The following is a 13,708-nucleotide window of genomic DNA, read 5'->3' as shown; positions in this document are numbered from 1 at the left end:
CTCAGCTTATGGCCCTGTTGTATCAGTCTCATCACATATACTGATCTAATGATAAATATCTTGTGATCTGCATATTATTTTATTTCTAATGAGGTTATTTTATAATACATTTCTTATTTCTATTAGCTGCACCTGTTTATCATCAGAACGTTTATCCCACTGATCTGTGACTGATTCTTGTTGTTAGTAAAGACCTTAGTAAGTGTATTCTGCACCTTCAGCTGCTGCTGTTTATGTCACATGATCACAGACTTAAAGGGACAGTGTCCTTTAAATTTGGTTTAATGTAAAAAAACGTGTATATGCGCTAAACAGCAATGGGGATATGTGGATAAGGAGGATATCTGAAATAAGGAATCTATTGAAATGAATTCTCTATATACATCAGCTAAAACACTATATTAAAAACAGTTTAGAGAGTAAATGAAAATATGTTGTATCTTAAAAGAAAAAACATTTATTGTGATACAAACATGTTCCTAAAAATGAATATATATGGCCGGTCATAAACAAGAAATATATAAAAACCTCATAGGTGATTGTGAAAATAAATGTATAAAAGTATATTTCTTGTTTATGACCGGCCATATATATGCATTTTTAGGAACATGTTTGTATCACAATAAATGTTTTTTCTTTTAAGATACAACATATTTTCCGGATCTTTTCCAGATAAGCCCCGCCACTAATGCAAAAAGTGCACGCGCGAAAAGTTAAGCCCCGCCACTTTCAATATTATGCACGCACGCAATGCACGCACGCAACCTTGACCAGACCTGCGCCATAAAGACAATGAACTTTCTGACAACCTTCTAAACTAAGGAAAAGATCCCAGAACTGGTAGTAATAATATAAAGTGAGGCAACTGTCACATAGACTCCCTCGTAGAGAAAAGTTATTATATTGAGCTCCTAGTAGTGATAATATACGGTGATACAACTGTCACATTGACTCACTAGTAGGAAAGAGTTATAATATTTTAGCGAAGGCTACTGTGTATTTGTAGGAGGTACTATAGCAAATAATACCACTAGAAGCGCCACTCAAATTGAGACAGGCAGGAGTTAAATTTAACGATAATATGGGAGAGCAATCAACGACTATATTAATGGTCAGCCATCCACATAATAACTAATAAGGAACAATCAGAGTGCCGTAACTGCTGTTAAAAAACACACACACAACCGGACGTTTTGGTTATCTGCCCACACAAGTAAAGGGATAAAACACCTGAAGCTGCGGACTGGAACAAACTGCTGTGTAGGAAGTTTGCATGCTTTTTTATTACCTTTTTTGTGTGGCGGGGGTTAACTTTTTGGCGGGGCTTATCTGGAAAAGATCCTATTTTCCTTTACTCTCTAAACTGTTTTTAATATAGTGTTTTAGCTGATGTATATAGAGAATTCATTTCAATAGATTCCTTATTTCAGATATCCTCCTTATCCACATATCCCCATTGCTGTTTAGCGCATATACACGTTTTTTTACATTTAACCTTGGCTTTCTTATATCTGTTTATGGTTACAAATTAGTGTATGTGCAGGGGTAGGATTTGCGCACCAAAAAACAATATCTTTTTGTAACCTGTAAATTTGGTTTGCAATGTACTTCTATTATGAAATTTGCTTCATTCTTTTAGTATCCTTTATTGAAGCAGCAGCAATGCACTACTGGGAGCTAGCTGAACATATCAGGTGAGCCAATGACAAGAGGTTTGTATGTGCAGCCACTAATCGGCAGCGAGCGCACTATAGTGCATTGTAAGCTTTGTCACAAAGGTCTCCAATGTAACAAATCAGATTCAATAATAGAAGTAAATAGAAAGTTTATTAAATATAAATCATGAAAGTTTAATTGTGACTTTGCTGTTCCTTGTAATGTGTTTCTAATGACTTTTTATAACAGTGTATAAAAGAGTATAAAATGTATGGGAGATTTCACCTTTAGGTTTATTTTTATATAAAATAGCTGTTTCAGATTTATTTACATTATCAAATTTTACACAATGTTTATAAAATACAGGTTATGTGGTGCTACTTAGCATGTGCACGAGTTTATATTATATACAGATATGAGTCTGTTATTGGCTGATTGCTGTCACATGATACAGGTTATGTGACACCAGCTGCTACTTAGCATGTGCACAAGTTTATATTATATACAGATATGAGTCTGTTATTGGCTGATCTCTGTCACATGATACAGGTTATGTGGCGCCAGCTACTACTTAGCACGTGCACGAGTTTATATTATATACAGATATGAGTCTGTTATTGGCTGATCGCTGTCACATGATACAGGTTATGTGACACCAGCTGCTACTTAGCATGTGCACGAGTTTATATTATATACAGATATGAGTCTGTTATTGGCTGATCGCTGTCACATGATACAGGTTATGTGGCGCCAGCTGCTACTTAGCATGTGCACGAGTTTATATTATATACAGATATGAGTCTGTTATTGGCTGATCGCTGTCACATGATACAGGTTATGTGGCGCCAGCTGCTACTTAGCATGTGCACGAGTTTATATTATATACAGATATGAGTCTGTTATTGGCTGATCGCTGTCACATGATACAGGTTATGTGGCACCAGCTGCTACTTAGCATGTGCACAAGTTTATATTATATACAGATATGAGTCTGTTATTGGCTGATCACTGTCACATGATACAGGTTATGTGACACCAGCTACTACTTAGCATGTGCACGAGTTTATATTATATACAGATATGAGTCTGTTATTGGCTGATCACTGTCACATGATACAGGTTATGTGGTGCCAGCTGCTACTTAGCATGTGCACGAGTTTATATTATATACAGATATGAGTCTGTTATTGGCTGATCACTGTCACATGATACAGGTGCAGAACAAAATGTCAGAAATAAATCTACTGCTCTTTAGAAATTTATTGTACTTTTTTTTACATTGTATTTAGGGATGCACTGAAATTTCGGCCGCAGAAAAGTTTCGGCTGAAAATAGCATTTTTGGCCATTTTCGGTTTTCAGGTTTTTTTTTCTGTTATTTTTGGTAAAATGTTTGTGTAGCAAGTTTCAAATTTGATGCTAACCTAGAGCTGCTGTTTAAGTTCATTACTTGACTTACTGTTTTCAATATAATGAGTTTTCTAGGACTATTTTTTTTGGATAATTGGTAAAAATCGGATTCTGTGACATAGAACTAAATAAAGAATAATACAGTATATTGATATTTAATATTGTTTTAGGTAGGGATGCACCAACATTTTGGTTGCAGAAAGAATTTGTCCGAAAATGGCATTGTCATTTTTTGCCTGTTTTTTTTTTTTTTTGTAAAATTATTGTGTAGCATATTATTGTTTTAAGATATTTTTGTCCAATTTTAGTGTGTTACTTTCAATAAAAGTGTGGGCTTTTCATTAAATAGTCTAATTATGCAAAAAAAAAATTGAAAATAATTTGAAAAAATAAATTTTCGGTATCGGTTTCGGTTTTCGGCCAAGTACATCCCAGATTTTCCGGTTTGGTCCAGAATTTCCATTTTGGTGCATCACTAATTGTATTGTTAGTTTTCATCTGTTGATTTTGTTATTATATACTTTATGAACATTTTAAATGGACTGAGCTTGATGAGAGATCATATCTCATTATGTTATCAATCTATGCAAACACAAAGGCTTCCTTTTCTTATCTCTGTCCTAGAAAACAATTAAAAGTTAACACTTTATGGTCTGTCTCTCCGAATCAACCCCCCCCCCCCTTGCAGTGTGATTTAAGACCACTCACTACTGACCAAGAGAATTTAAAGGACTGGGGTGGAGCACATGAAAAATACAAAATGTAGAGTATTTTAAGCATTGTACAAATTGGTCACAAGGAGGGTACCTATCCGGTACAGAAAGACTACAGATACAGTGTGTAGCTTCATGCGGTCTGTAACAACGGACTATCACACGCATAGTATCTGTGTATGTTTGTACCTGGTACCCTTAGTGATCTACAAGAACTTTAGCTTTTGTTATTAATAAATTGTACATTTACTTTAAGCATTTGTCTGTGTCTGTATCCAGTCTGCCTGGGGTCTGCACAATAAACCTGATTATCTTGTGCTGTTGTAGCTATAACTAATGTGAGTATTCTGGGTCTGCCTTCCATCTGGGGAGTGAAGATTACACAGTATTATGCTATGATGTGTTTCTTTCTCTTCCTTCTGAGGAACATCGTATGGACTATTTGTATTTGTGCTACTGTCTCCATTAAAGACTCTTTTCACGTTGGATATATTACTACATATTGGTCGGTACTACATATTGGTCTGTATTATTATCACTATTTGTATTTGTGGTATTGTCTCCATTAAAGACTCTTCACGTTGGATATATTACTACATATTGGTCGGTACTACATATTGGTCTGTATTATTATCACTATTTGTATTTGTAGTATTGTCTCCATTAAAGACTCTTTTCACGTTGGATATATTACTACATATTGGTCGGTACTACATATTGGTCTGTATTATTATCACTATTTGTATTTGTGGTATTGTCTCCATTAAAGACTCTTCACGTTGGATATATTACTACATATTGGTCGGTACTACATATTGGTCTGTATTATTATCACTATTTGTATTTGTGGTATTGTCTCCATTAAAGACTCTTTTCACGTTGGATATATTACTACATATTGGTCGGTACTACATATTGGTCTGTATTATTATCACTATTTGTGTGTGGTTTTTGTTACACATTTTATTTTTAGTAAATACAAAATGTCTGACAGTGAGGATCTGTAGAAAGTACAATATCAATACTGTAGTATTAGATTTAAATTACATATAAACAACTCTTATTTAACATTTGTGTAAGTGCTGCTCTTTGATATAAATAATGGAAAACATGATTATAATATATTTGTAAGGTTGTGGTTTGTCCCACTCATAAATAGATTGTCTACTCCTGAGCTTATACTGTACTTGTAAAGTTCTGGAAAGATAAATATTTAAGGTGCAATTATAACACCCACAGAGCTAACTGTACTAAATGCTTGTGCTGAATCAATAGCACATATGTAATAACCTAATCAGCTGATCTGTATCACATGAATTGTTATGTGTGCCTTTAATTATACCATACGTACAGTTAATCAGAACCATTATTTATTATTATCTCTCTAAACCATTTAATATACTTTTTACAGACACAGCCAGAGCACTGAGAGATATCAGGTATTGATGTAACTGGAGTTAATAAGGGAACCTTCTTCCTGAGCACAGACATTGGAGCCTGTTATCAGCATGAACTCATATGTGTTAGGTGAGGTAAATAGATATTATGCTGACTTTAGTTACTTGGAAAATAGAATAGATCACTCAATAAACAAATATAAACTATTATATTTATATCTGCACCTTTTTAAGAACATTTGTGTCAATGCCTGCTCTCAGACCACCTGCAACATTACCTTCCCCTGCCCTGACCCAACTCATGGAACACCCATAACTACACTTACGTCTACCTTGTTCCCATATGTGAAACACCCAGAACTACACCAGTAAGTGTTCCCCACCCCAGAACTGCCTCTGATTTGTGTGCTTAATTTCTGTCAGGGTTTTTTCCCTGTTTTGTTTGCCATGTGCTGCTGGCAGCAATTTTACTCACCTCTCTTGCTGACTATGGTGCATTGTGGGGGATGCTGCTCATTTCCTGCACTTCCTTTTATGACCAGACTGGTGTGCATCATCTGTGTGAGACAGGATGCAGTCTCAGAATTGTGATGTCATCACTTATTATTTAAAGGGCCTCTGTTCAGTATGCTTTGTCTTTGCGTTGTCTCAGACCTGTTTGTGAGAGTTCCTGTGTATTACCTGGCTGTCTGACGTCCTTCCTGGTTCCTGATCCCTGGCTTGTTCCTGACTCTGCTGTTTTCCTTGTTCCTGATTCCGGCTCGTCTGACTATTCGCTTTGGCTCCTGACTCGGCTTGTCTGACTTGGTTTTGACTTCTGGCTTGTTATTTGACTTGTGGACTTTTTATTATTTTTTTGTTATTAATAAAGGTGTGATTATTTTTGCACTTCTCATCTCAGTCTGATTCCTGGCACCCTGACATTACGCAAAGGCCATAAATCCTGATGGTGCTAATAATCCACCTTTACCTGCCATCATTTCCAGGATGGATAAACAGGATCACTGCTTGTATCAATTTGCACTAGCCCTGCAAACCCTGCTGAGACGCACTGCACATTTGGACCAAAGTGTCCCACAAGTTATGGCTGCTCCTGTTTCCGCTGCTGCACCTAGTCCTACCAGGAGCATGTCCAGTTCTGCACCTCTACCTCAGTGATAGGGAGGCGATCCTATTCAGTGCAGAGGGTTTTTGAACCAGGTGGGCATTTACTTTGAGATGTTACCTCAGGCGTTTCCCTCTGACAGAGCTAAGGTGGGATTTTTTCATCTCGTTACTCTCTGACACAGTTCTTGCCGGGGCTAATCTTTTGTGGGATACTAATAAACCTGTGATTTCAAATTACCCTGAATTTGTGGCCTCCTTTCGAAGGGTATTTGATGTTCCGACTCGCTCCTCCTCTGCTGCTAAATGACTCATGTCCATTCAGCAAGGTACAAGATCTGTTGCTCAGTATGCTATTGAGTTCAGTACACTTGCTGCAGAGGTTGGTTGGAACAATGAAGCCCTTATTGCCGCCTTCTTTCATGGGCTCTCTGATGCGATTAAAGACGAAGTTGCTGCCAGAGATTTACCAGAGGATCTCGAGGCATTGGTGTCTTTTTTTATCCTAATTGACATCAGACTCAGAGAGAGGCCCTCTTTCAAGGAGCGCTTACGGAAGCCTCCTGTTCCGTTGTCTCCTATGTGTTCGTTCCCACCCATGCCTCCCTCTCCTGCCATGCCTCCTGGTCCCAAGTCACCAGGTACTGCTGAGCCAATGCAGTTGAGATTCACGCGTCTCTCCGTGGTGGAGAGGGCCTTTTATGAAGAGGGAGGGGCTCTGCCTCTATTGTGGGTTACAGGGCCACCTTTTGAAGTCTTGTCCTACACGGCCGGGAAACGCTCACACCTAAGGTCCTGTCAGGGGCAGACCTTGGGTGATTTATCCTCGTCCCCGGAACCGCTTAAGGAGAAACCTTTGGTCACGGTTGTCCTTTCCTGGGTGGACTCCTCCATAGTCACCCAGGCTCTTGTTGACTCCGGTGCTGCGGGCTATTTTATTGACAGTGCTTTTGTATCAAAGCACTCCATTCCTGTTTTGCCTCGGTCCTTTCCGCTTGCTATTGAGGCCATTGATGGCAGGCCCCTTCAGCCCGCACTCGTTACTCACAAAACTGCTCCGTTGTCCATGGCTGTTGGGGCTCCCTATTTTGAAACCAGTTCCAGGTGATAAACTCTCTGCATTTTCCGGTTGTTCTGGGTTATCCCTGGCTCCAAAAGCACAATCCCAGTCTCGACTGGCGCAGGTCCGAAATTTTGTCGTGGTCCCCGCAATGTATTTCCACTTGTCTTCGGAAACCAGTTAAAGTCTTGTGCACTTCTTTAGTATCTCAATTGAGGAGTACCGAGAGTTCCTAGACATTTTTGACAAGGTGCGTGCCGGTACATTGCCTCCTTACCGCTCTTACGATTGTGCCATAGACCTGCCACCCGGAGCCATTCCTCCTCTGGGCCGGGTTTACCCTCTGTCTGTTGCAGAGAATTGTGCTATGGAGGAGTACGTTGCCAATGCTCTGTCACGGTGGATCATCCGCAAATCCTGCTCTCCTGCAGGGGCTGGCTTCTTCTTTGTGAAGAAAAAGGGTGGCGAGTTAAGACCATGCATCGATTATAGGGGTCTTAATCGTCTTACCATTAAGAATGCTTACCCTATTTCGCTCATTACAGAACTCTTTGACCACCTCAAGGGAGCTACGGTCTTTACTAAACTTGATTTGAGAGGAGCGTACAATCTCGTTAGGATCAAGGAGGGCCACAAATGGAAAACAGCGTTTAACACCAGGAGCAGGCATTATGCGTATCTTGTAATGCCCTTTGGCCTATGTAATGCTCCTGCTGTTTTCCAGGAATTTATTAATGATGTCCTACGAGATATGTTGCAACAGTGTGTTGTGGTGTACTTAGACGACATCCTCATACATTCACCCACACTTGAGGCTCATCATTCTGATGTTACACGGGTTCTTCAGAGACTACGTGAGAATGGCCTGTTTTATAAACTCAAGAAATGTGAGTTCCATCAGACTCGAGTAACCTTCCTAGGTTATGTTATCTCCGTCGCAGGGTTTTCCATGGATCCTGACAAGTTATCTGCAGTTCTGCAGTGGCCTCGACCAGTTGGTCTTCGGTCTATTCAACATTTTTTGGGGTTTGCCAATTACTATATAAAGTTTATTAAAAACTTTTCTTCCTTGGTCAAACCTATCACAGACATGACCCGTAAAGAGAATGATCCACTCCATTGGCCACCTACTGCCATTAAGGCCTTTGATAGTCTTAAGACTGCCTTTGCTGCCGCTCCAGTTCTGGCTCATCCTAACCCTGTCCTGCCTTTCATTCTTGAGGTCAATGTGTCTGAGACTGGAGTAGGTGCCCTCTTGTCTCAACGTCCTATGCCTAACTGTTCCTTGCATCCGTGTGGTTTCTTCTCTAAGAAATTGTCTCCAGCGGAGTGCAATTATGAAATTGGCGACAGGGAATTACTGGCCATAATTTTGGCACTCAAGGAATGGAGGCATCTTCTCGAGGTTACTAGCGTGCCAGTGCTCATTCTTACTGACCACAAGAATTTAACTTATCTATCTGAAGCAAAACGTGTGTCGCTCCGACAGGCCAGATCAGCACTATTTTTGTCTCGGTTTAATTATGTGGTCTCCTACCTGCCTGGTAGTAAGAATGTTAGGGCTGATGCCCTCTCTCGACAATTTTCACCTCTGTCAAAGGAGGAGTCTGTACCTACTCCTGTTATACCTCCTGACCATATTTTAGCTACCATACGTACTAATTTTTACTTCTCCCTTGGGGGAGGAGATCCTGGCTGCACAAACCAATGCACCTCCTGAGAAACCTAGTGGTAAGTGTTTTGTTCCTGAGAATCTTCGAACTAAACTTTTGCACACTTTCAACTATCCAAAAGCCGCAGGTCACCCAGACAAGAACCAAATGATTTGGTCTGTCACTCGACAATTCTGGTGGCCAGATCTTCGTTCTGATGTTGCTGCGTATGTTGCCTCCTGCTTAGTTTGTGCACAGAATAAGACTCCTCAACGTCTTCCTGTGGGTCTTCTTAAACCTATTGCTAATGGTGAGCATCCTTGGACACATCTTTCCATGGACTTCATTGTCAAGCTCCCTGTTTCCAATGGCAATATTGTTATCCTTATGGTGGTTGACCGTTTTTCTAAAATGTCACATTGCATTCCCTTGATGAAGTTGCCTACCACTCAGGAGCTTGCTTCAAGTTTTGCCCGGGAGGTCTTCCATTTACATGAGTTACCCAAGGAGATAGTGTCGGACCAGGGTAGCCAGTTTGTCTCCAGATTTTGGCGTTCCTTTTGTGCTCAAATGGGGATCCAGCTTTCCTTCTCCTCGGCATATCACCCTCAATCCAATGGGGCTGCGGAATGGTCTAATCAAGCTCTGAAACAGTTCCTCCGTTGCTATGTCTCAGATCACCACAATAATTGGTCTGAACTGTTACCTTGGGCAGAGTTTACTCGCAATAGTGCTATTAATGCTTCCTCCAAGTTATCCCCGTTCATGGCGAATTATGGGTTTCAAACATCCTTGTTGCCCGATTCATTCATGTCTCAGGGTATTCCGGCTTTGGAGGAGCATCTCCGGCAACTCCGTTCCACGTGGGTGCAGATTCAGGATTGCCTTCATCGTTCTATGCAGCGACAAAAGTTCCAGGCTGATCGTAGGCGTCTGCCCGCACATTCCTACCAGGTTGGTCAGACAGTTTGGCTGTCCTCCCGCAACTTGAACCTTTGTGTGCCTTCCAATAAACTGGCTTCCCATTATGTTGGTCCTTATCGAATACTCTGATGGGTCAATCCTGTAGCCTACGCTCTTGACCTTCCTCCTGCAATGCGCATCTCCAATGTTTTTCATGTCTCCCTCTTGAAACCATTGGTTTCTAATCGGTTTACCACTGTGTTGCCTCGTCCCCATCCGCTCTTTGTTGACAACCATGAGGAGTATGAGGTCAGCAGCATTATTGACTCATATGTTCAGGGGCCGTGTACAGTATTTGGTTCACTAGAGGGGCTACGGTCCGGAGGAGCTTTCTTGGGTTTCCTCCTCTGATGTTCATGCTCCTGCCCTCCTCCATGCCTTCCATGCCCGTTTCCCCAATAAGCCTTTTGTCCTCTCATGGGGCAGGGGTCGTTGAGGGGAGGGTACTGTCAGGGTTTTCTCCCTATTTTGTTTGCCATGTGCTACTGGCAGCCATTTTACTCACCTCTCTTGCTGACTATGGTGCATTGTGGGGGATGCTGCTCATTTCCTGCACTTCATTTTATGGCCAGACTGGTGTGCATCATCTGTGTGAGACAGGATGCAGTCTCAGAATTGTGATGTCATCACTTATTATTAAAAGGGCCTCTGTTCAGTATGCTTTGCCTTTGCGTTGTCTCAGAACTGTTTGTGAGAGTTCCTGTGTATTACCTGGCTGTCTGACGTCCTTCCTGGTTCCTGATCCGTGGCTTGTTCCTGACTCTGCTGTTTTCCTTGTTCCTGATTCCGGCTCATCTGACTATTCGCTTTGGCTCCTGACTCGGCTCGTCTGACTACCAGCTCTGGTTTTGACTCCTGGCTTGTTATTTGACTTGTGGACTTTTTATTATTTCTTTGTTATTAATAAAGGTGTGATTATTTTTGTACTTCTCATCTCAGTCAGATTCCTGGCACCCTGGCAATTTCACAGTGATTCTTATTAAACTAATACATTTGTGGCTGATTATATAAATTAAACAACTCCAACCACAAGCTAAGAAGTATCATAAGATCACTGCTCCTTTAGCCTTTCAAAACATCTCACACTAATTATTAGTCTGTGATGATTAAGACATCATATTCTCACCCCACTGGTTGAGCATCAGTCGGGCAGTGCTGTATGTGCATTTGCTTGTGCAATGTTAAATAAGGATGGTAGATGCCACCTATCTTGCCCAGAATACAGATATACTTTTTTTTGTTTAAATCAGTAATCAGTGGTTTAGTTTATTATGATATAGAAATATTTACATTATTTGTCTTTCTTTGTTTAAATTTGTGATTTACAGCTTAATCAATTTAAAAATAAACACTAAACAGAAGCCATTTTATGGAGTGTAAATAAATAATATGATTTGTGTAAGACGATGGATTCCATTTTAAAGAATAAACTTTCTTTATTTTCTTTATTCCTTTTCTTTTTATGTAGACAATCACTTGAATAGTTCATACCCATCCTTCACTACAGGAAGCATCAGAATGATACCGCAAACTCCAAAAGTCTTAGGCACTAATGACTATTCACAAACATTGGGGAAATCACAGCAGATATTTAAAGGAGATGGAGAATTGGCAGGAACCGGGCAGCAATCATTATGTACAGAGAGTAATTTAGCCATCAAACAAGAGGACAACATTTATGACTTATCTAGTGAAATGATTATCCCAGAGGATAAACCACACACATTTACTGGGGTTTCAAAACATTTAAAAGAAGGGGAAAGTCTTAAGTCTAGCCAAATCGTTCATACAAATAAGAAACAATTCAAATGTACAGAATGTGAGAAAAGATTCACATGCAATTTGCATCTCCTTGAACACCACACAGTTCACACAGTTGTGATAACTCACACGTGTACACAATGTGGGAGATGTTTCACATCTAAAGGAAGCCTTATGTATCACAAAAAGACCCACACAGGGGAGAGACCTTTCACATGTAATGAGTGTGGGAGATGTTTCACATCCAAGGGAAATCTCATATCTCATGAAAAGACCCACACAGGGGAGAAACCTTTCACATGTAATGAGTGTGGGAGATGTTTCACATCCAAGGGAAATCTCATATCTCATGAAAAGACCCACACAGGGGAGAAACCTTTCACATGTAATGAGTGTGGGAGATGTTTCACATCCAAGGGAAATCTCATATCTCATGAAAAGACCCACACAGGGGAGAAACCTTTCACGTGTACAGAGTGTGGAAAAAGATTTATACAAATGAGTAATCTGAAAAGGCATGAAAGGAGTCACACAGGAAAAAAGCCTTTCACATGTACAGAGTGTGGAAAACGTTTTACGTATATGAGTAATCTGAAAACTCATGAAAGGAGTCACACAGGAGAAAAGCAGTACAAATGTACAGAGTGTGGAAAAGGTTTTACACAAATAAACGATCTAAAAACTCATGAAAGGATTCACACAGGAGAAAAGCCTTTCACATGTACAGAGTGTGGAAAAAGTTTTACACAAAAGAGTAGTCTGAAAACTCATGAAAGGAGTCACACAGGGGAGAAACCTTTCACGTGTACAGAGTGTGGGAAATGTTTTACACAAAAGAGTGATCTGAAAAGGCATGAAAGGATTCACACAGGGGAAAAGCCTTTCACATGTACAGAGTGTGGAAAATGTTCTACAGATAAGAGTAATCTGAGAAAACATGAAAGGAGTCACAAGGGAAGAAACCTTTCACATGTTTAGAAATTGGAAAAAAGGTTTTTACTGAAATCGGGTATCACAAAACACCAAATATTTACACACAAATAAACTTTATATACACAATGTACAAATCTTTTTACAAGTATCCTAAAGAGGACAAACTCTCTAAATAGAAGCAAGAAAAAGGATCCTATTGTAAATAATACTTTCTCAATCCCAGTTATAAAGCCCCAGATTGGAAGTGCTCTCCTGCTGTCCTTTGTTCCTCTACATATGTGCACCTCAGTTTCTCTCACATCAATGGGATAGAATCCAAACACCACACAGGAATATACAGATCTGTCCTCATACTGACCAGTTTACACAACCATTCACCACCAAAGCACCCCCAGTGTTGTTTATTAATATGCCAGTGTTAGGAGTTGTACGTTTGATTTACATAGGGGAGGAAATAATTACATTTACAGAATAAAGGAGTCTTTATATGAATAGAGTGTTAGAGAATTATATAAACAAGAACATCAGTCTCAAATGATTAACATCTGGGAGATATATTTAATGTGCACATCATGTGGATAAACCTTTTCTTATAGCAATAGATGCTTAGCATTGTACATGTTATATACCAGAGGAATTACTGAGGGGAACTGATTTTATTTAATGAGACACAATGGGCTAGATTACAAGTGGAGCGCTAATTTATCGCACACCTAAAAATGTGCAAATGTGCCCATTTGTGGGTGCGCAATAAGTTATCAGCCATTACAAGTGGCTTATTTTTTCTACCATGAGCTCATGGTAGCAATTAGCGCTTATAAAATTAACAAGAGAAAAGATCTCTGGTTCATTTTCTTAATGTCCAGCAAATGCCCCTAAATGTAAGTGTTACTTTTCTTTAATAAAAAAATCTAATTTATTAAAAACAAAACAAAAATAACTGCAGTTTTTGGGGGCTTAAGTTGCCGGCTGTGCAGTGTTAAAAAAGACAGCGCTGAAAGTGCCTTTACATTGTTGTCTATTGGAACTGTGTGTTCCCTGTAAATATACTGTATATGCT

At 39.8% G+C, this 13,708-nt stretch overlaps 1 protein-coding gene across 1 annotated transcript; it reads left to right on the top strand.

Annotated features, from left to right (window-relative positions):
• Positions 1–1,643: 1,643 nt before the first annotated feature.
• Positions 1,644–13,140, top strand: LOC128659803 (gastrula zinc finger protein XlCGF26.1-like). Its single transcript, XM_053713374.1, has 3 exons — positions 1,644–1,694; positions 5,190–5,305; positions 11,423–13,140. Exons 2-3 carry the CDS (start codon positions 5,287–5,289, stop codon positions 12,691–12,693), a joined length of 1,290 nt encoding a protein of 429 aa, XP_053569349.1. The 5' UTR covers positions 1,644–1,694; positions 5,190–5,286; the 3' UTR covers positions 12,694–13,140.
• The last annotated feature ends 568 nt before the right edge of the window (positions 13,141–13,708 follow it).

Source organism: Bombina bombina, chromosome 5 (genome assembly GCF_027579735.1).
Source record: "Bombina bombina isolate aBomBom1 chromosome 5, aBomBom1.pri, whole genome shotgun sequence".
Taxonomy (NCBI): Eukaryota; Metazoa; Chordata; class Amphibia; order Anura; family Bombinatoridae; genus Bombina; species Bombina bombina.
The sequence above is the reverse complement of the archived record's forward strand: the minus strand, read 5'-3'. Positions and strand labels throughout refer to the sequence as shown.